The 22,604-nt window shown below is 39.5% G+C and overlaps 1 protein-coding gene across 1 annotated transcript in view; it reads left to right on the top strand.

The window, feature by feature from the left end:
- The first annotated feature begins 233 nt into the window (after window positions 1-233).
- Window positions 234-22,604, top strand: part of gus (gustavus) — a 122,729-nt gene continuing 100,358 nt past the window's right edge. The window contains exon 1 of the mRNA XM_067356351.1: window positions 234-1,416. Within this exon, the coding sequence (XP_067212452.1) occupies window positions 971-1,416 (446 nt within the window). The 5' untranslated portion in view covers window positions 234-970. The remainder of the gene's footprint in view (window positions 1,417-22,604) is intronic.

The following is a 22,604-nucleotide window of genomic DNA, read 5'->3' on the forward strand; positions in this document are numbered from 1 at the left end:
CCTTCGAAAACGCACGAAAACTTATCACGATAGCTTGAATATTTTCAATACTGGTTATACAATTCGGTATGCTGACGGCAAGGGTTACTCGTTGAAACAGCCGTCGACATTTTCACGTCTGAGCCGACGCCTCTCTCGTGGCCTTTCTTTGAGACAGCCCTGAGGCAGGTGGATTGCGCGCGCAACCCGGTTTGAAATTCGTGGCGCGCCGCGGAGATCCTTGGGGGCTGCGTTGCTCTCTCGCCTTTCGTTCCACGTCCGTTCGTTCGTTGGGTTCGTTCGCTCTCGCCCGTTCGGCTCCGGTCGTGGAAGTCGATGCTAAGGTCGGAGTGTCGCGCGAGAAGGGAGTGTCGGGCGCCTGTCTCGCCGCCCTCCCGGTCCTCCCAGTGATCCCGAATTTCCTCGCGAGCACACGCGCTTCCCGAGGATGACGCTCCCGAGTCCGGTCTCGCCCGTCTGGTACGCACGGCATTATTCACGAGCGAGCACGCCGGACCCCTGATCGCGTTCACGATCCGGAGAAAAGAAACGAAAAGAAATAAATCGAGGATCGCCTTGGGAAGACGCGTCATTGTCGCGAATGTTCTTGTGTCGCGACGGAATTCGCTCAGCTAACCTAACTCTCTCGGCGGCGACGAGCACACGAAGACTATCGATTGCCAAGTGCATTTAAATGGCTGCGCGTGGAATCGCTAATTAAGCGACTCGCAGAAGCATCCGCCGCTCGATTGTACGGAGCGTACACTTCATCGTACGCGAGAGGAATCTTCCGTCGAATGGCAATCCACCCGCTCGATTGATCGACAACCGATAGACATCGAAGCGTGCGGAGCAGTTCGCATTCTGAAAGATCCTCGATCGCCCGCACGGAGAACGAGAGAGAGAGAGAGAGAGACACACGTATCCTTGATGTTATGGCGAGACGCACAAGGAGCCGGTAGTTCGTGGTTGGCAGGGATGTCCTCGTGACATGTTACCCCGTGACCTTGGCTGGCGCAACTACAACGTCCTCCGTGGAGAGGGTCGTCTTCTGGTGCGCGGATCGAGCGGTAATACGAACGGTCGATCGGTGTTCTTCATTCCACGCGAGATCGAGTACCGCCTGCTACCGCTGGTGCAGGTCAAACCTGATTTCGTGATCCCATATGTGCTCTGCTGGAGGGTGCCGGGCGCGATTCACCGTATCCAGATTAATCCATTGGTTGTCCATCATCATCACCACCATCACCAACAGCAGCAACAGCATCAGCAGCAGCAGCAGCAGCAGCAGCAGCATCATTACCAGCAGCATCGTCAGCGCCGGCGATACTTCGAAGGAGCGCAGCGAGCACGTCCCGCGCCACCGCCTTCGACGGAACATCGTCCTACGTACGGCGCGCAGCGTGACATCCTTGTGGATTCTGGTATGGAAACAAGGTGAGTGATCCTGGGGAGATCCTGCTGTGCGGTAGATTGTGTGAGGTTTTGAGGTTTGCGGTTTTCATAGTTCGGGCGTGTCGCCTGCTGGGCTCTCCTAGTTTCGACATCCCTTTTAAGGCTCATTCTTTTCTTCAGACTTGTCAATGATAATCGTCTGTTTGGACATCTGTGTTACGCAACTGAAGATAAATCGTGTTTTAAAAATACGTTAGGTTTTGTCGAAGAATCATCAAGTCATAGAAATTTGTTTCTAGTGTGCTTGAGAAATGGAGCGGCTGTTTTCGAATTATTTTTGCCACCAACAAATTTTATAAATTTTAATTTTGAAAATAATGACGCTATCACGATAAGTTTATATAATTTCGAAGAATAATAAATTGGCAGTGTGGTCGTTATTATAAACGGCAATCAATTAATCAATATAATGAATAATAACAAATAATAATAGTAGCATTATGATATTTATGTTTTGTGTTTTTATTACTTAAAGATATCAATTACTACAAAATCAAATATTCTATGTATTTTCATAAAATTATTTGCATAATATTTTGCCAACTCTTTTATGATATTCTAATTTAATTAGCAATATGTTATTTACGTACAGTATCGAAATACTGTCACTGTAATGTATAAGTATCATATTATTAATTGAATTAGCAAATAATTCTCGATAATTTATAATTTAACGTTATTAAATAGTAGCTTTTTTAAATAGAAATATATTTATACACATCGTCAGACATATGCAAAATAACAAATAATTAAATTTTTAGCAGTGTGATATTGATCCATTTTAATAATAAAAGTTAAATATTCGCGCCGTTTATGAGGATCGATTTATAAGATTTTTTATTTTTTAAATGAGAATATCACTATTCAAAAATAAATTTTACCGCCGTCATAATACGGTTGCAACCATTTTGGACAGCGACGCGCCAGTTCATTGCCCTTCTCCATACCTTTGTGGCGCTCCCTCGTCGGTGTCCGACAGTGAAATAGAAATATTTCGTCATCACCTTGACGGTGAAAATCTGACACCGCGCCAGGTGTTCTTACAATAGCAAAGTGTAGTCGCCGATTAGCATATCGCGCAGTCAACATTGCCGTCTCGCGGCGCGGTTATCAAATATTCATCGTGTAATTATATCGCGTTCGATGTAAAGCGCGTTCATTAATTGATGATGTTAGAGTCTGTAGGAAACGCTTCTGAATTCGCTACTAATTGCGCGCTGCAGTTAAAGCAATTACCAAAAGAGTTCCCAAGTGATTCCTCCGCATGAAAAGATTCATAGAATATACACAATGTGTCGCGATGTCAACACGGCGGCGTACTACAATGATCTCGTGCCGAGATATTCTTCTCTTTATGCCCGAAAAAGAAAGCAGTAAACACTCATCTACTGTCGCAAGCAGCTTCTCCCGGGTCGGCATCGCGTGACCTCCCGCTGTCACTGACAAGATTTAACCAGCAGGTTTTCCTTGAAAGAAAATCTAAAATTGCACATCGTTGCGCAAACGAGATTTAACTTTACAACCTACACCGTTGCATTGTGAAAACATACAAATAGAGGAATATGGATCATTTATCATAAGTTTAACACGCATCACGTCGGTTAATATTGCAATTCTAATTACCACGTGACACTCTCGTAAGTTTCGTTATTTCAACGTCGCGTGAAAACGAAGAAATCAAATTCCGCGGAAGAAGACGAATCGCGAGACATAATTTTACATTCGATATTAACTTGCATATAAAACTCTGCCGCGGAATATGAATCGAAATGCTCGCAAATATGGAGGGACATTTGTCACCGATGCAAATCTATCTCGTCGGCTGGGGGATGTGTAACGCGAGATTGCGACCCGTCGAATCCCAGAAGCATCGCGCGTATCTTCGGCTCGCCGCGGGGGTTATTTTATAAGTCCGGAATAAAAAAGCCGATGGACGATCGCTCGTAAAAGCGCGCTCGCGCGGGGAAAAAATTGCGAAAAGAGATGGATTTTGTGCTGACCACGTTCGCGGGGCGAGCCATTTCCGGCGACTATGGCGACTTCCCATTGCGTAAATGCTTTGTGAGACTCGAATAATATCGCCGCGATGTTCTTCGAGTTATTGCGCTCACTCCCGCGTATAAAAATAATGTCGATTAATCGCGCCATTTCCGGGCGCGCACTTTCCAGTTAAGTTATGAAAATAAAAAAAAAAATCAGATTGTGATATATAAGCGTTACGCTTTACATCACGAGATCGAAATATTTATGATTCGCAACATTACTGCTTATAGCTCTTCGATCATGTTGTGCTACTATGAAACATGAAACAAAGAAATATTTATTGGCCGTGTATATTTTTCCAGCGTCCGTGTTCATATATACTAGGCCATAGATTCGCTCCCAAGTGACATAAATTGTCCACAGTGACATTGTGAAAAATGCGAAGAGTAAATGTTGTTCTGCAATGGTTGACGAAAGAATCATTATTTATTCATTAAAATTAATGTATTGTCACTGCGCAACAACGGACAAACTATGCATTGTGCGACATCGGTTTTTTTCTCGCTTTATTTAATGTCTTACGTGAGAGTGAATGAAAAAAAAATAACAATATAGTTATTCCGTTCCCATATTTTCAAGAATAATTTCTTACGTGCAATTTGAATATTTAAATTAAATATTTAATATAAAATATATTTCCTATAATTTATATTTATATAATATTTTCTAAGACGCACAAGAATATATGCATAATTTTTGACGTTTTAACGGAGAAATATTTTTGTTTAAATTTTTAAGGATTTGTTTAGTTTCGCAGTTCAAGTTTTTTCCTTATGTGTAAATCCTTGCTACTTATTATAAAGCCGCAAACTACTTCAGAAATTTATTTACGATCGTGCTGTCAGCACAACTCATAATTAGCCATAACTCTAAGTGTACAAACTGTACAAATTGTAAATACAATATGTAATGAGCGAAGCATTTTTGCTTTGATTGAACAATTTGAGTAAATTTGGGCAGTGAAATAAATATAATCTATTCCGGAGCAAAGACGTGCGAGACCTAGCAAGCACAAGCACTTAAATGTGAAATTAAGAAGAAGACTTTGGTCAGTGTAAATATAATTGAGAACAGTCTCTTAGAATTATGATTAAATGCAATTATAATCAACCTTTATGTCAAGAACGCAAATATCCGCTTTGAAAAGTATATAGCAAATACCAAATATTAATAAGTATTTGCGAATACAATAAATCGAATTCTTTGAAATATGCAAAAGCGACACATTTTACCGCCGCGTTAACCCCTCGTGACATTCAAATTGAATGGTGGAAACTCTAATGTTTTAGAAATGTCTTAATGCGAAAAAAAGTTGGATGCTATCGTCACGATTGAAATTGCGATGTTCACAAAAATAACGATTGCATCGATCCTCGGACTATGTATTACATATGGTGGCTTCCATACATATGTACATATGTAGTCGTTACCGCCCTCTTAAAATGATTCGTTTTATCTAGATAAAGTGGAATAGAAGAAGAAAAGAAAAAGAAATAAAGCCAACGCGGTAAGCTTGAGACATAAAGAGGACAGATTCTATCATTTCGTGTTTTTTTCAAAACGGAACTTGTTTCTCGCCTTTGCCGTTTTGACAAAGAGATGTGTTATCTATAAGGAGAAACGCGTAGAAAATTATGCGCCACTGCTTTTTCTACGGAATAATTAATAGTGGACTTATATCAGATTTTTCGTTCGCAGCATTTGTATCGTTTTCTCCGCGTGATAAAGCACGCCTATCGAATGATATAGTTTAACATGAATTAATTTAGAGCGCACTATTAATTCACAGGTGAAAGGCGTCAGTTGATGAGAGAAAATGTAAAGACAGAAAACTGTCGCGAGGGAAGCGAATTTTTTCAGCCGAGATCGTTGCGTAACAATTAATATTTACTGCTGGAAATTTTCATGGAATTCCACTACGCGTGTAACCTTTCGAGCGAATGGGTCGATTATACATTATTATCTTGCAATTAGAAATTCATTAAAAGCCCCGTAAAATGGAGGTCTTTATGATTCTAGACGGTTTTTAAAAGTCAAGGAGTTTTATTGCAGAACGGCACAACAATTTTCTCTTTTTTTTTTTACACATACGAATATGATACGTGATTTATTAAGCCAATTGAAATTTAACGCGATGTAAGAGTAGATATAAATCTTTTGCGAAACTTCTGTTTATCACATTTGATGCAGCGATTATTGAAAGTATTGCTTACAGCGTGTGTGCGTAATATCAAATATCAAGTTTACACCACGTTGCTCTTACAAATTGATGTAATTAAGATACAATTTTTACACAGTTTCTTCTACTCGATCTTGGAATAATCGATAAACACTTTCACAGCCTTTCTCATTTGCGAAGTGAACATTCATCGAGCAACGAAAGGTGTTTACATCATTACGCTTTATCACCGGCGCGATTTATTCGTAATGTCATGAATTTATTTTCAATTACTTGTCGTTAATCTTCACTCAAGTACGGCTATTTTTTAAAGAAGCTGATTCAACGAACGTACCGATACTCTTACTTTGCTCTGGAATATCTCATTCGAAAAGTTGTACGTACGTTCTTTATGCATATGCCACTTTGACTTTCCGTTTATTTCTACTTCGTCGCTCGGCGCGATGGTGGAGCGATCGAAATTCGTTTGAGCTAAAGAAACGATATTTCTGTCGCAAGAATTTTGTGAAACCTCATACAAATTGTCGTGGAAACATTTATTTTCCATCATATTTTCTATTGAAATTTATACGAGAGTGGAATGTTGCGGGAGCTCCGTTAATTCACGTTTCGTCTGCGTCGTGTTCGGTGCAAACGCAATTTATATATGCATTTATATGTGCGCTCCATTAAGGCGCATTATGCGAAATTTCCTTCGGCGGAAATAAGCCGGCATTCGGATTAACGAGATGCTACAAAGTACCGCGCATCCGAAGATGTCGCAGCGCGAACTTTCGCCCATTCCGCTAATCTCCTGCGGAGTTCTCGCGAACGGAACTATCAAACATATCTCGTTGCTTGACGTCACGAATCATCGGAGTTTGCGAGCTTTCGCAGAACGGTGGGATTTTTTCGTCGCGCGCGCTGAAAATCCTGACGAACGATCGCGAAGACAGAGAGAGAGAGAGAGCGGGCGAGAAGTTTTCAAAGACGATTTTTCCACAGCAAAAAGGCGGCGCGCTGTTATATCCCAACATCCCGAGATCTCCCTTTCTTTCTCTCTTATCCCGACGTGCTTGGCGATAAAAACCTCCGGATTTCTCGGGACTTTGCTATGTTACGTGAGCCATCAGAAAACTGCCCCCTAAAAAGGAATAACGGACGAGTATGAGGAAAAAGGGAGCGAAGAAAGCCCGTCGGCGTCGCGCGTCGCGACGTTAGATTTAATTTAAGCGTCGGTCCGAATCTCGAGCGTCTTCGCTATGCCGCATCGCCCGCATTCTCGTCGGCTTCTTCCGGGACAGTTGATACCGGACCAGCGGCAACGTGCGATGAATTTTAGGAACGAAAAGAGGCTCGTATCTCGCTTGTCTCCATTAAGGATATAAAATGCTCACTGCGCCAACGCTTTTCCACGCTCAATGGAGACGTATATATGTACACGAGATCACGGTTTTTTTAATCCTTTCATTATACATCATCACAGTATTTTTTTGAATGTATATAAATTTTTGTTCTTATTTTATAACATTTTTTTTTTTTCTTTTTTAATGTTTTAAATAACATTTTGCACAATTTTCACTGTTTTACAAAATGATAGTCTGACGTTTAAAAGCGATCGCGCTTTGCACGTTAACGAAGGTCTTGAAATACTTTTTGTTTTTATACCGTACAATTGCGAACACCTGCAAAACTTATTTAGAATTATGCGTTTCCTGTGTACAAGTCGTGCATCGCGGCATTTGCCTTCCCTTTTTTACGCTCGTCCACATGTTTCTGAGACACGCATGTACACGAGGTGCCGACAGTCGGCCATTCCTCATTCATAAATTATTTATTTCGCAGAAGCAGAAAGGGAATGTGCGCTCTGTGAACGGTCGTGTCTATTATGGCAATTACACAATTGCACACTAAACGCTCGATAAAAGATGTATATAGAAGTAAAAACAGTTGGAGTTCTTTATATTTGCTGGATTATTATCACTTTTGATATGTCAGTTTATGACAAGTTATTAGAACATGTTTAATTATAAATTAAGTAATATTTAATATCCAGAATGTAACATGTGAGATACTCAAATATATTATACTAGTAAAATATTTAACAGCACACAATGCGTGATAGCGACATTTCATAATTTGTGTAAAAAAAATGTTAGCTAAAAAGATATTGTACCTTTTTATTGTACAAGATATGAAGTATGCTATTTTTTTATATAAAAGAATTTCTATATTAAAATAATTTTTGTTCTTTGTTTTTTATTAATTTTTCACGTAATGTGAAAATTATCTATATTAATATGTGTGAAATTTTTGATAATTAAAAGTTTAAATTTAAAGTTAAAGGTTCAAAAGTTTTAAATCCATTAAAATATGTAAAATTAATCTCATATACGTGGAAACATTATAATTTCTATAACAAGACTAAAGAATTAATTTAGTTTTCGTATAATTTCAATATAAAAAATTGTTATTATGTAACATAAGAAAAGTAAGAGACGAAAGGACAGTAGAATTCAAGTATTGAAATATTGAGCTGCTTTAAAATTTAAGTACTTATATGGAATGGCATTGTTGTGTCACTACTTTAAGTCTTTGTCTAAAATTTCGTAGGATTGTCTGGTTTAAATTACCGCACAAAATCCAACACAGTTGCATGAAGCCAGCACACACAATCGCGCGAATATTTGGAGTTCAAAGCCGCGTGCCAATTTACGTCACGTGTGATTTAACCGTTTCGCGCAAAACGGAATATCGGACCAGTCGCATAAAACAGATTGCCCTCAAAGCCGCGCGTGTCTCTTTGTGAATGCTTCAAATACGTTTTTTTATCATTTGTTCAATTATGCCCGTTTAAGACAAATTATTGCATACATCGTCGCCACGCCCAACCGCTATCTTCTCCGTGTTTCCCATCGTCCTGCGCGCGGAAAAGTTCGGACTGCAATTCGCAAACCGGTCCGGCAAAAAAGACTCTGGCTCGAAAGACTCGCAAACTCGACCGTAGCCGATCGGTTTTCTAGAAGGTTTCTCTATGTCTTCAAGCTTCTTGAAGCTTTACAATATCTGTGCACTTTGCAAAGTTCAGTTTTCTGATGTATAAGTAACTTTCATGCTGTGTGACGTCGGAAAATATATCCGAAAATCTCAATTTAAGAAATAAGTTAGAAATTTTCCAACAAAAGTATAGCAGATTTTCTCCACTGCAAAATTTGCAATAATTTTCGAAATAATTCTGCAACAAAAATGAAGCAGAATACCATTTTTTTTACAAATTTTCATCATATTAATCAATTTTAAAAAGCAAGAATAATTTTACTTGACAAATGTCTAAAGTTGTTCGAAAAGAAATGTTATTCAGCAAGACTGTTGCAATTTTAATCATTAAATGCTGGAATAAGCCGAAATTTCCATCAAAGATGTAATACGATCATCGAGCATTGTGCAATACAGCATTTTGCGCGACTGCGCGTGTTCTAGATTCGCAAAATAACAAATATTATTTTATGCCATTTTACATGCTTTTTTCTAAAATGTTTTAACAAAACATTTTCTTATGTTTATATGAAGAGAAGGTAAATTTTACATTCGACGCAAAATCCAATAATCTCGGAACTCAATATCGTTGATATTTTATGAATGGTTTTTCTTTGCGTATTGTTTGAAAGATTAAATATCTGTTTTGTATAATCTGATCACGTAAAATGATTATACACATTAAACGGTGAGTAACAGATTACAATCGAGCAATCTCCTTGATCTAAGTCATCATTTTCAAGAATACTCACAACCGAATTGACCGATTCTCTTACTATTTAAGTTTTATCGCTTAAGCTGTTTGCGTGTTATGACCCGACTCTGGCAGTAACTATCTCATTTCTGAATTTACTCAATTTAATATGGAAAGTAACGCAATTCTCGAGATCGGGTTTGAGAACCACTGCATTAAAGCAGACGCCTCGCGACGTTGCCGCACCTCGCAGGTCCCACTCTTCTATCGACCGGGCGGCGTTGCCGGCTCCTTTTCCATGCCCCTTTATCGCCCCTTTCCAACGCAGCCCTCTCCTCCCCTTTCTCTCGTTCCCGCCCTGTCTGTCTTTTTCCCCGCCGATGGTTGCCCATATTTCTCTCTTTATCCACTTCGGACTCGGAGCCCATCGCGGCTAGAAGGCTTCTCCCCCCGTTCCCCTCCCTTTTTCCCCTATCCCGCTATCTATCTCTCCTTCTCGCATTTTCTTCCCTCCTTTCCTCCTTCACCTTCTTCGCCTTTCCCTCCTTTTCTGTCTGCCCGCTTCACCTCCTTCGGACACAGCTGTTCCACCTCTTCCTAGGGCAGATGCCGCAGCTAGATGCAACGTCACCTTATCGTCCTTTTTTCTTCCTTTCCTCTCATCTTCTTCCGAAGTCTTTTTCGTCTCTCCCTCTCTCTCTCTCTCTCCCTATCCGACACTCCGCAAACGTTCGATAAAGGCGAGCTGATCATGAAGGGCTCGTCTGTCGATGACGAGATTCGGTCTCCTTCTTCCTATCCTTTTGAATCTAGTCTGATGTTCATTGTTTGGACGTAACCTCCTGATACTGCGCCGGCATTTCGCGAGTAGTTTCAAACTATCGGAGTAGATCGAGCAGCTCAAACTTTCTCGCTTACACTAGCCGGCCAAGTTTCCTCCAACACTTTTCGACGCGTCCCGCGAATGAAACATCGCGAAAGTTAAGCCGCGCGTACGTAGGATCGATTCTATCAATTTGGAGTTAGATCAAAATAAGTCAATTAGCATGAAAATCTTATTCGGGCGGAAATTCCAAGGAACAAAGTCATATTACGGCGTCGCTTCGCCCCGATGTTTCGTTCGGTAAGAATTTTCGCTCTCTCATCTCTCCTTCGTTTTTCGTAATTAATCTCTCTCCCTCGATCGCGATACGAGTCAGGATTACTCAGTCGTATTAATTTCATATTGCTCCGCATTGCTATATCGAACGCACACATTTTCCGTAATTGAATATCTCTTTTGCCCCGCGTTCGTGTGATTTCACAATTTTCAGCTGACTCTCAGCGCGGGGTCTCGCGAAATAAACTTGGAATCCGTGTAATCCGCGGGAGATATGTTTTTCATCAACCTGAATCCGTCTTCGAGTTGGTCCGCCCGCTGCCGCGTTGGTCTTTCGGAGCTGCATCGACTGGCTTCTCTCTCCTCGGGTCACCGAGTATTCGACTTCGTGACTCACTGTAGACATCATCCGGCAGTCGGTGGAGGTCGAAGGGCATTCTAGATCTAGGTCGGTTTTCATTGGAACCACAAAAGCGAAGAAAGGAAGGGTTCACGTACCACAAACTACGTTTTTTTATTCTATTTATAAAATCTTGCGATCGCCGTTTTTTTTTATAAGCGCCGAAGATCGTTATCGCGAGCCACGTTGGAATATTGTCAATAGCGCGAGGAAACGTTACTGAAAAAAGACCCCTCATTCATATTCCCGCATTGAATCGCGTTCTTCGCGACTTGCGCGCGTTCAGGTCTACTCTGGAGAATCTCAAGGTATCGTTTCACGAAAACGATTGCGAAGACCGCGAACCAATCTTAGCAACGCGGCTACCTACCGCGGCGCATGCCTCGATCCCTTTTGCACGCCGGGAGCAGCCAGACGGGATAACGTCGTGTAATGAAGATTAATCTCGTCTAGCAAGCGCGCACACCGACCATTCTGCATTCATAAATCAATCATATCCGTCCGATTATCATTCAAATCGGTCCCCGATCCTCTTCGCTGCTCGCTGTTGTCGGCTCTGCACGTCGTTGCGCGAAATCGACAAATCGGCCGCGATCGGCTAGCCACATAAGTGCGACAAGCAGCGATTAGATCGAGCAAATTGCGAGAGTGAAAGTCAAATATTAGCTGAGTGTCAAAATAAATGGTATCCCAAGTTAAAGCGGCAAAAAGACACTTTACATTTCACTTTATATTATTGCCTCGATAATCGTTCGTTGAATACATCTATTATTCACTCTGTTTATTATTTATTTGTGCAATTTCTATTATGCAAAGGTGGGAAGTAATTGTGAATACCGTTGAAATAATTACGAGAGCAAACGGATTTTACGGAGAGCGAACGCCGCTATCGCTGCCATTATATCGCGGGAATCCACTGGCTGTAAAGTCTTTCCATCTTGGTTCTTTACCGTTGACGTTTATTTGCTATTACAGGGCTTATGATAATGAAGATATCTCTATATTTCTGCGGATTCTCCCTTTGTGGACGAAGGAGCTTGAGGCTTTTACCCAGCGTCGCGCGCTTATTGCAATCTTATACATTATGGAACTCCCGAAGCTGATAAAAACGTTCCAATCTTTGGGAAAATTTGATTAACATAAACCGCGTCGGGCTAATCCTCGCGATATTGGCGAAATATATAATACAGATCCGTATCGATTAGATTTTGTACGTTTTAGATAAATTCTCCTCCGACGAGAATTAATTATTCCGATCGCGCGGATAATGAAAGATAACAAACGCTGCGCGATCGAAAACATTTTTATTTCACTCCGCACGATCAAAGGACACAATCGACAGCTTCGAGAGGGGCCATGTGTCCCTTTCCCAGCGCAATCACGTCGCGTTCCCTTCGATCTAACAGCAATAACATTGCCCGTGCGATTCGCATAGCGCGAGTCTTGGACAATGCGATACGTAATGCGCTTCTCCTCGCTGTGCACACAAACTGTGCGCGCTCGAATGGTTGCCCCTGAGATTCTCCACCTATCATCATCATCGAAGCACTAACCACAGTCTGATCTATTCGGGGAACTCTCCAATTTATCTTCCCAAGTTCGCCTATTTGTAGCGAAAAAAAGAACTCAGGTAGTAGTTGTATTCGAATTCACGGCGCGCTCTTGAGAAATTTCCAAATAATAATGACGTGTCGCGAAACTTGCAAATAGGCATAGCGGTACGGCTATTTTTATTCTCTTAAAGCTGTAATTTATTTATATATATATATACTTGCGTGAGATATTCCAAAAATTCAATATTACATCACATCTTATAGTTTGCATTTAACAATTGGTTTATATAAGACTGTTATGAATGCATTATTCTTTCATAGCATTCTGATGCTGAAATGTTTAATTCCAGGGTATTATTATCACCGCTGTTGTAATTACTCTTTGCTGTAAATGCATTATTGAAAACGATCATTTATGCATGCGCATCCGATTGAATGCAATTCCGCGTTGCATAATAATCTTACAATTATTTTCGGCGAGAATACGATTATCATATTGCAACAGCTATCATGCCGCTAGCGAAAAATTAATAGTTTTTATTGAATAGCTCTAATTTGTTGAGAACCGACCGGTTTATTGATTATATGAAAAACGAAAGGATGCGATGGGACGAAATTGTATCAATTATGCGACGGCCACGCGAGAATAAAAGATCCAATGTAAATCCGTGCATACGTCCCTCCTCAACCCAATGACCGCAAACATACCGGTACATTTAATATGATAATCGGCGCTGCACATACCTGGATCGAGCTTCGGCCTGTCTGAGAACGTCGGAAACCGGTTTCGGTTGGCGATGAGGACAGATTAAGGTCGATTCACATTATGCGACATGACGCGATCATACCTACAACGTCGCAACAAAGTGTTCTATTACGAATAGCAGCAGCTTCTTCACTTCCGTATTTCATGATAGGATACCAAAGATAGGAATAGTAAAGATTCCATGGCGTGTGTCTGACGCGTTCAAGGATTCACTTCTTTAAAATTGTAATTATCAATTCAAAATGTTTTCTCGCGTATAAAAAAAAAACTTTTCTCAAAATTTGAAAGCTAAAAACTTTCAAAACTACAAAATAATTAATTATATTTGATCTAGAAAAATTAGAATAACGTAACCAGCCGCATAGAAAGCTCTGCGTTTTAAGCTTCGAATCGATTACTTAACGTAAATGTATTCTCGCATCGTGCATATCTAAACGCCACATTATGAAATACGAATTGATTTTTACGCAATTCGAAAGGCGGAGCGAAAAGAAAGTCAATGGTTGGTAGAATACTTCTCCCTCAGACGGGAGAGGGCGAGATTTGTCGCCGGAAAATTACCAGGGTGCAACGTTGCACGTATAGTCGGCTCGTAAATTTCATTTCCAGCCGATCGAACGATTTGCCCGTATAACGCACGCGGCGTTATGACGGCGTTCGCTAACTTCGCCGGTTCCTGCGAGCTCCCGCACGTTAGATAAGTTATGGGAGCGGGCGCGCTGCGATCGATTAACCCGTGGGAGTATTATTCGCGTTATGAGATAAGAAATTATATCCTTCTTACGCAGATACCGTGCAAGATACGTTCTTTATTATCAGTGAAAATATTAATAAATAAAAATATTAATGGAATGGCTTCGATAATGCACATGTCAAAAAATACATTTTATAATTATTTGCTAAAATATTGACACATAAATTGTGTTAGATTATGTATCAACTGTTTAATGTTATTTATATTTTTTTTTTGTACAAAGATTAATTCGCACAATACACGTTGGCGTGCGTGTCCATGCAAATGGAAGTTTTTCATATTATCTCTCGTTTTTTTAACATCTTAATAACGATGTTGCGGTCCTGGTCGTTAATTAGGAAATTAATTCACCGGCGACGATTTTAACGTGCGTTTCCATGGCAATGCACACACCTATACCTTTCCCAAGATTCGCATATTAATTAAGGCTGAGTATTTGCAACAATCGTAATCACCGCCAGTTACCTTGGCATTTGTGTCGAAATGGATACGTGCGTTAAACAATGGCTATCGTTAATGAGCCGCGCGTAATAGTCAACAAGTATTAGCTGTCGTTAGATGACATTTCTTCATAATGATGCCTACATCGTGTTATATGTATATGTATATTTTTAATTGCATATGAAAATTTTATTTTGATACAAAAGTTAAAATTTGTGCTGAATTTATTATTTTTCTGGTATTTAACGTTACGCATATACAATTAACAGTCTTGCTAATATAACATTGAAGTAAAACACTTTCTACTCTGGCATAATATTTTTTTTAATGAGAAATTAAATACTTCATTTACAGTTCTAATTAATTGCGCTTGCTTGTTCGCAAAATTGGCCTTCATTGTGCAAGGCTTTAATTTTTCATCTGAAATAAATATTTAATGGATAGTTTTACTTTTTGCTATAACTTAACAATGTCACATAATTACATACATCACATAGTTATTAAATATTCTCTTTAAATATCATTTATTGCTTTTATTACTATAAAAATTCTTTGTAAATCTTGAAATTTCCACACATATTTTTCTTTGCTAAAGCAACACAACATGTCATATTTGAATCTAAAGCCAAACAAAAAAGAATACTGGAGCAAATACGTACCTGCATAATCTCTACAAAGACAAGTTCACAAGCTACTGTAATGAATATTACATTCGTAAGCTTCCTTAGTTACATAGCGCATTATACTGCTCTGCGCCCTTTAATTCTTCACACGCGTTTACGTACAGCCGACGAATGGCGACATAAAGGAGATGAAGACGACGTCACGATGGAGTTTATTCTGGAAGAAACGCGGTCACGTGGTGCGGCGTGACGATGGAGAACGAGAGAAAAACGAGATAAAAGAGAAAAGTAGAAAGACTCGGTCTCTTTCGCTACCGCCGCCATGCTGGAAATCTTCTCCCTCGACTGTCGCTTGCAAGGGCGTGGGCGTGCAAACTCGGGGAATTTAATACTCTCGAAATATCAGATGTCGAAGGTAAAATGTCGTCGTCGACGGCAATTGCAATCGCGCACGTTCGCTTTTTCTTTCATTTCACTCATTTCTCCAGCATCTGAGTGTTTTTTACCGCCTCCCTTTGCAATCATTAAATTATTTAATTTGACGATGACTTTATTACAGCGTTTCCCTCCATCAAATACCGTTCGCAGAATCGTTTTAATTAATTTCAGGTACTGTCTTAAACCATCGTGCAAAATAACATATTTCAACGAGACGCCTTGGTATTAAATGTACAAAGTGCTGATATCGTTACACGCGTATAAATGTACTGAATAACGATATAGCAATATTATAGCGATATGCGTTTTCATCGATTGCTATCGCTATTAGCTTATACTGAACGGATTGCAAACAATTGGCGCGTTACAAGGCGGAGTATTCGACACTCGTGTACAATTCCATATTATTTATCAATGAATTACACGATCGATTGGTGCCGCGCGAGAGCTATCATTCCTGGCTTTTTGGCAAATATTTTTCGAACAGTTCCATTGTCAAAGAAGAACAGGCGCCATCATGCACCGAAAAAGCCAACGAGTGCAATCACCGGAACGGTAGCATCGCGCGTGAACGCACACGTGTTTTCATCGGTACGCCGTGCATGCTCGCCGTGAAAGAGATTACCGCATGGAAACATTCGATGTCTCGAATTACTCGATCGTATCCGATCGCCAGTCAATTCTCGATGTTAGCCGCGGTCCAGCGCGAAATTCTTGTCATTTTTTTTTAAATATTTTTTTTTATTTAATCCGCAATACGTATTATGCGGATTTTGCGCAACTCAGCGCGATTATAATATTTATGATATTTCAACTGGCGTCTCATTAATTATACTAACCATTCTTTTTCTTATTTCAGGTAAGGCGATACTTCCTGCTGTGTGTTCTAATTGGATTCTCGCGTCTTTTCAACTTTTTTTCGTGAGTACCGCATTATCATGTTCTGTAGTAATGTACGATCGTCCTGGCGATGTAAAAACGCCATAGTTTTGAGAATAAAGATGATCCGACGCCACGATAAAGGGTTTCTAACAAGCTGGCGAGAACAGTAGGAGCCGCAAAGGGCGAACTCGCGACGCGTGTAAATTTAAGGGTTTCGTCAACTTTTTTTCACCGTTGTTCTCTTTCGCCTCGTGATACTCCCGGTCTCTTTATCTACCGCGATTGTCACTATGAAGACGCGCGCGCGCGAGAGAGAGAGAGAGAGAGAGAGAGAGGGGGGGGGAGGGAGGGAGGGAGGAAGAGAGAGAAAGAGAACGCGCCGTTTTATTCGGAATTTCACACTTCACGAGTTTTCGTGCAAAACTTCAACCCCATTGTGAATGGAACATTTAATACGGTGCGATTATTTCTCTCCTTTTTTTCCGCGGCGAAATAAAAATTTTACGACGCTGCTTCGGGTGGATTTTCGACATAAAAAGAGAATTGAGAACGATGCGTCGCTATACATTATCGTCATAAACATTAAAAATGTCACCCGTGACAGTTACACTTTATGGCTAACAAAAATGTAAAATTATATTCTGCTAATATCAGAAACAAATGTCTTCTTACTAATGAATATTTATTGCTGAAGAATCTTTTTTCACAAGATACAATACATTTTTACAATCAAATTAATTCTTTTCTTACTTTTTATTTAATACTTAAAACAGGGATTATCACGTTTCTATCTCATTTCTGTTTTAATCATATCAACTTCGTATAAAATTTTCAAGTTCTGTGCAGCTAATTGTAAGAACAGTAATTTGGAAAAAAATTACGACAAAATTCTAAAAAAAAAAAAAAAAAAAAAAAAAGAATTTAAATGCCGCATTAGTGCATATTTTAGAAATTACATGCTGTCCTACCTGCCTCGCAATGCGCGAAATGATATGAAATGAATGACATATTTGATGACGTAAGATGAGAAAATGATTTATATTATCGATTTAGTACACCCAAAGGAATTGTATCGCGAAAGGTAGATACTGTAAAAGCATTACTGTAGACGCTACTTTTATGCATACTACATTGGACGTGGGCGCACTTTCATTTACAGTAAAGCTGCTACGTTTTACAGAGCGAACATCGCTGCCTTAACCCATATTCGCGGTGGAATTTTTTTCGTCGAATATTTTCACGATTCTTTGCAAACATATCTCACAGCAGAAGGTATGAGATAATAAGAGAAATATATTTCACACGAGCTTTACGATCGCAGGAAAATCTTTGCAAAAACTCGATAGTGAATATCAATGCGTCGAATCCGCGCGACAAAGTCGTGAAATCAGTACACTATTCTTGCGCGCGACGGAAACTAAGGGGATTAATTGTGTCCAAAGAATAATTTATTGCTTTCCCGCGTTTTTTCGCTTTTTTCTGCGGGAATGGTCCCTATTGGGGATAGTAGTAGGATTGGCATCGTACGTTAACCCCGACGGAGGGTTGAGTGGTCGATCGAGGAGCGGAAGAGAGAGAGAGAGAGAGAGAAAGCGAAGGAAAAGGAAACGAGAGTGAGACAAAGAGGATGATAGGGGCGAAATAGGTGCAATCTATGCATCTGAGTTGTATCGGCGACTGAAATCGTTGCTGACGTCACGTATTACGAGCACGCGCACGCCGCCAGCTGTTTTCGACATCTGCGCGTATGCGCCGCGCTGAAAATTATGCGAAAAGTTATGCCAAATGCGTTCGTGTTACCGTAGTCGCCGCGTTCATTAACTCGCGTACTTTGCACTCGAAGAAAAATACACAGAAGAAAACACTAGTGTATAAAATTTAAAACGCTTTGTTATACTTTGCCAAAAAATCGAGACAAAATTTTCAGCTTAAACGCGTCGCGTTGCATTTTTTTTAATAAGGCATCCAAGATTAGATGAAGTAAAGATTAAAGTTTAAAGTGCATGATTTTTTTTTTTTTTGTTTACAATAAATAAACTACGATCTTTTCTCCACGCATATGGAAGTTTGCGACGGACAAAAACAACGCGTGTAAACGGTTTTAAACGGTTCGTAGATACGGGAAGTATCCATATGGCTTATGAAAAATGTCGAGCGTAACAGTGTTGCATTTGTGAATAATGATTATAACTTATGACGAGATAATTTTAAGGATGGCAGCCTTTGTAATAATGCGTTCGCGTATTCGCGTGTTGCTTTAATTCGATGTATGTCATTTTTATGTGCACCTGCTTTCCTACTTTAACCGCCAAACTGCTGCGTTAGTTACGATAGCCGTACTGCCTGCGACGGTGCAAATATTCAGAAAAGTAATATCGCGCCATTTGATATTATTTATAACATTGAAGCAATTATTGAGCGTAGCGTTGAAATTGAGTTACTTAAATTTATCGTTCATTAAAAATGCATTATAAAGACACGTACAAAAATAAAGGGATTAATAAGATTCGCTTTTTCTTGATAAATTTCCAAGGCTATTATCGGCCGGGTCTATAATTTTTCGCCCGATGCCCGCATCGGGCGCGACTGTCCGGTCATAAATTGCGTCTTCCGTTTCAATTATTTTTCCGCGATTATTCAAGCTGCATTCAGCAGCGGCGGCGGCGGAGGGCCGCTGGCGGAAAGTTTTCCGCCCACGGCGCAAGAATCCGCGCCGAGATTCGCTTTTTCCCGTCCGCCCGGGTTAACGAAGTCTTCGAAGTTTCCGCGGGCGGAATTCTCGATTGCGGATGAAGACCGAGAGGATTGCATTTTTCATTCGGGCTGCGAGTTTACGAGTTTCCCGTAGCAGGAAACAGAAATGCAAAGGGAAGCGCAACATCGAACGGTAGCGCGCGCGAGGACAGTAGAAACGCTGATCGGACATTTTAGTGGAAAAGTGGAAATCCGATTCTTTTTTTTGTTGTTTTTTTTTGTTTTGTTTTGTTTTGCGAAGTAGAACGCGCGCGCGTGTTTCGCTGTTGGTTGCATTACGGACTACCACGTGCGCCACGGTGCATGCTTCACTGCCTGCTGTGGCGTTCGTTGCTCGTTGTCTGCTCCGTTGTCTGTTCTCGGTGATAGATCACGTGCTATCTCCCGCGCGTGTTTCGCTACACGCAACTAACGCGAACCAATCGCACGAATCGTCTGTCACTGAGTTCTTCTTTTTAACGCGAACTCCATGATGACCTTAAATCAATCATGCTGCAGGCATGGCAGATATAACTTGACGGTATCACTTGGAAAACGTTTCTTCGCTGAAAGTTGCAAATATCGATTCAACAATTAGCTGCCTTACATTTGTTTTTTTTTTCGGAAATTTATACGTAACACAAATTTACTTTAATAATTGAGACAAATTAACAATTGTGTGAACAAAAAAAAATATATACCTTTTATTCGGAAAAAGCCGAAAAACCAGTTTTTCAACTGCGAAAAACATTACTTTATTACGCTACGAGTTATTTAAAACATATCTTACGCGAAAGAAATATTTATTTTCCATACAGACGATTGACGACTATCGTCGTCGACGTTGAAGCTTATGTCCCATTTTGTTGGCGCTGCCATTCCGCGGTATTGCCCCAGAATAGATAAAGCTTCTGCCGGATTTACTATCAGCGTTCTTCATTGGTCCCTGCAACGTTATACAGCTTTTACTCAGTCACACAATGTAGCATATGACTGGCGAACCACCTATTCTGTGTGCCTCGGGATATTTAATCTCGAAGATGGAATATTTAAATATCTTTCGGTACGGTGCTTCGCTATCCTATATGTTACCATTAAAAATGTACAATATTATGTGAAATTTTATGTTGTTTGACTGCTTCCCATCGCGCGCAATCACAATCTTTCGGGATAATCTTTTTGTTCTCGTCGTGCAAACAGTGAAATAAGCTATTGTTTTAAATTTGAACGAGGTTTCGCGCGACAAATGGAATTGCGAATAATTGAGAATTACAAGCGGAATGGCGGCGCTTTTTTTTCTTTTTTTTTTTAGCAGTCGACATAATTAAGGAGATCGTTAATTAATTTGCATGGCGAAACTGTCGGCTCGACGACTGAAAAATTCAACGTCTCCGCATCGCGTATTCCAGAAGGATCGCAGTCTCGCCGTTCGTTCATCCGTCCGTTTGTCCGTTCGCTCGTTCGTTCATTCGTTCATTCGTTCGTTCGTTCGTTCGTTCGTTCGTTCGTTCGTATGGATTATATCTACCTATGTCGGATCGTTAAACTTTGAAACCCTTTTCTCGTTGGGAAAGTCATCCGTGGCTTCCGCGGAAAAGCCATGGGAACCCGTAAGCAAATAGCACCTCGTTAGCCAATCCTATTGCGCGATGTGTTATCGATCGCCGAGCCGATTCATGGCAATTTCGAATGCACTGCTGACCACAGAACTTGTCGGCTTTGGCGACTGGCGAAACAATTGTGCAAATAACGTATCTCGACCATTCAGTTATGTATATTCCATGTTGTTCAACATACAACAAAATTTAATCGAACATCTTTGACTTTATTGATTTCCGGACAGTTTATCCCCTAATTGTTTAATATTTTTAACCAAAAGTAACACTGCCATTTGATATCGTAAATATAAATTACAAAACAACTGAAATACTTTGTAAAACGATGCAAATGAATTATTCTTAGATATTTACATTTTTGTTTTGTAATTTAGTTCAATTCCTCGTAAAGAATTGGTATACAAAATTTCCACGTACTAAATTATTTAATTATATATTAGCAGTATATTAAATAACTATATTCATATAAATTATACACTTTTATCGCCGATAAATAAACTATGAAAATAAATTAGAAGAAATAATTTAATTGTAAGTTCATATACTAATTGAATTTTCTATCGAATAGTCATTAATTACCTGCCAGTCGTTTTTAACATCGGTTAATTAATACCGTATGAATGTCGTTTGTTGTTTCAACTGTGTACCTGCTTCAATTCTGTGGGTTAAAACTATATGACACAAAGTGTTCAATGAGAACAAGTACAATCTTAAAGCTCTCTCATTCGCGTGGATGTCACTAGCACAGGGACAGCTTCTATAAGTAATAAGAGGAATAGTTAGGAACTACGACGTAGAAATTGCATTTCAGATCGCTGTAATTTGCGAGTTGCACTTTATAGACTGCTAAATTATATAGTATCACGCACCGTAAGCAGCTACTGTGAAACGAAACCACGAGAAAATGCTTTTAGCGTCATGTCAATGACGGCGCGTTGTTGATTAATGAAATATCCTGCTGAAATCATGCATAATTACGTGCTATTAAACGCTAAAGTTTTGTATCCGGCATAGATAAATGACAAATTACTACGGCAAATTTCTACATCGAATGCATTTTATCATTTGGTAGCTTTATTTTTACATCAAGTTCGACAGGAAAAAGGGACATGCAAGGGACATTAAATTTGTTTTAATTGCGATGTGAATATTAGACTTTCTCAGAAATTTGAAAATTATTTTAAAAAATTGTATTGCAAAAAGTTAATAGAGTATTTCGCGAGAATATGTTATATAATAATAATGTTATACATAATACTGTCCAGAAGTTCGCAGAAATAATTTGTCACAGGAAGAGCTTTTTTAAGTTTTCAAAGATTGTCGTGCATCAGATCTCTCTCTTGACGCTCTTCTAATAAGCTTATATCGAAATAAATATAGAATAAAATTTTTTATCGATAATTCTTTTTTTTTTTTATTTATTAATGTTACGATTGTATAACACAGGTATCATTTAACGTTTAGGTGTATAACATTTTTAAAAATAAAAACACCAAACTTTTACATATATTCATTTAACTACGCTATCACTGTTCTCTCTTTTTGTCTCCATTTTTTGGAATTTTACGAACTTGCTTTGTTACAATCGAGCGTATTCGCAATGCGTTACTAATTAAAATTTTTAATGAATTCCCTGATGCTTCATATTGTCGAGATGAAACAATGTTGCTTTTTTTCTGCGGTATTCCAACGTCGAACGTATCGACGTGAATTTTACGGTCACATAACTTTATTTTTGCATTAAGTTCGACGGGGAAAAGCGACATGCACTCATTAAATTTTTGTTTAATTGCGATGTAATGTTCGACGTTTTTTAATTTGAAAATTATCTGTATTAATTTTTTTTTTTTTTTTTTTTTTTTTTTTTTTTACATAGAACAATTCAATTATATAACAATAATAGACTCACAATATTTATTGCTTTTTTTCTTTTA

The sequence above is a fragment of the Linepithema humile genome, chromosome 5, assembly GCF_040581485.1.
Source record: "Linepithema humile isolate Giens D197 chromosome 5, Lhum_UNIL_v1.0, whole genome shotgun sequence".
Lineage (NCBI taxonomy): Eukaryota > Metazoa > Arthropoda > Insecta > Hymenoptera > Formicidae > Linepithema > Linepithema humile.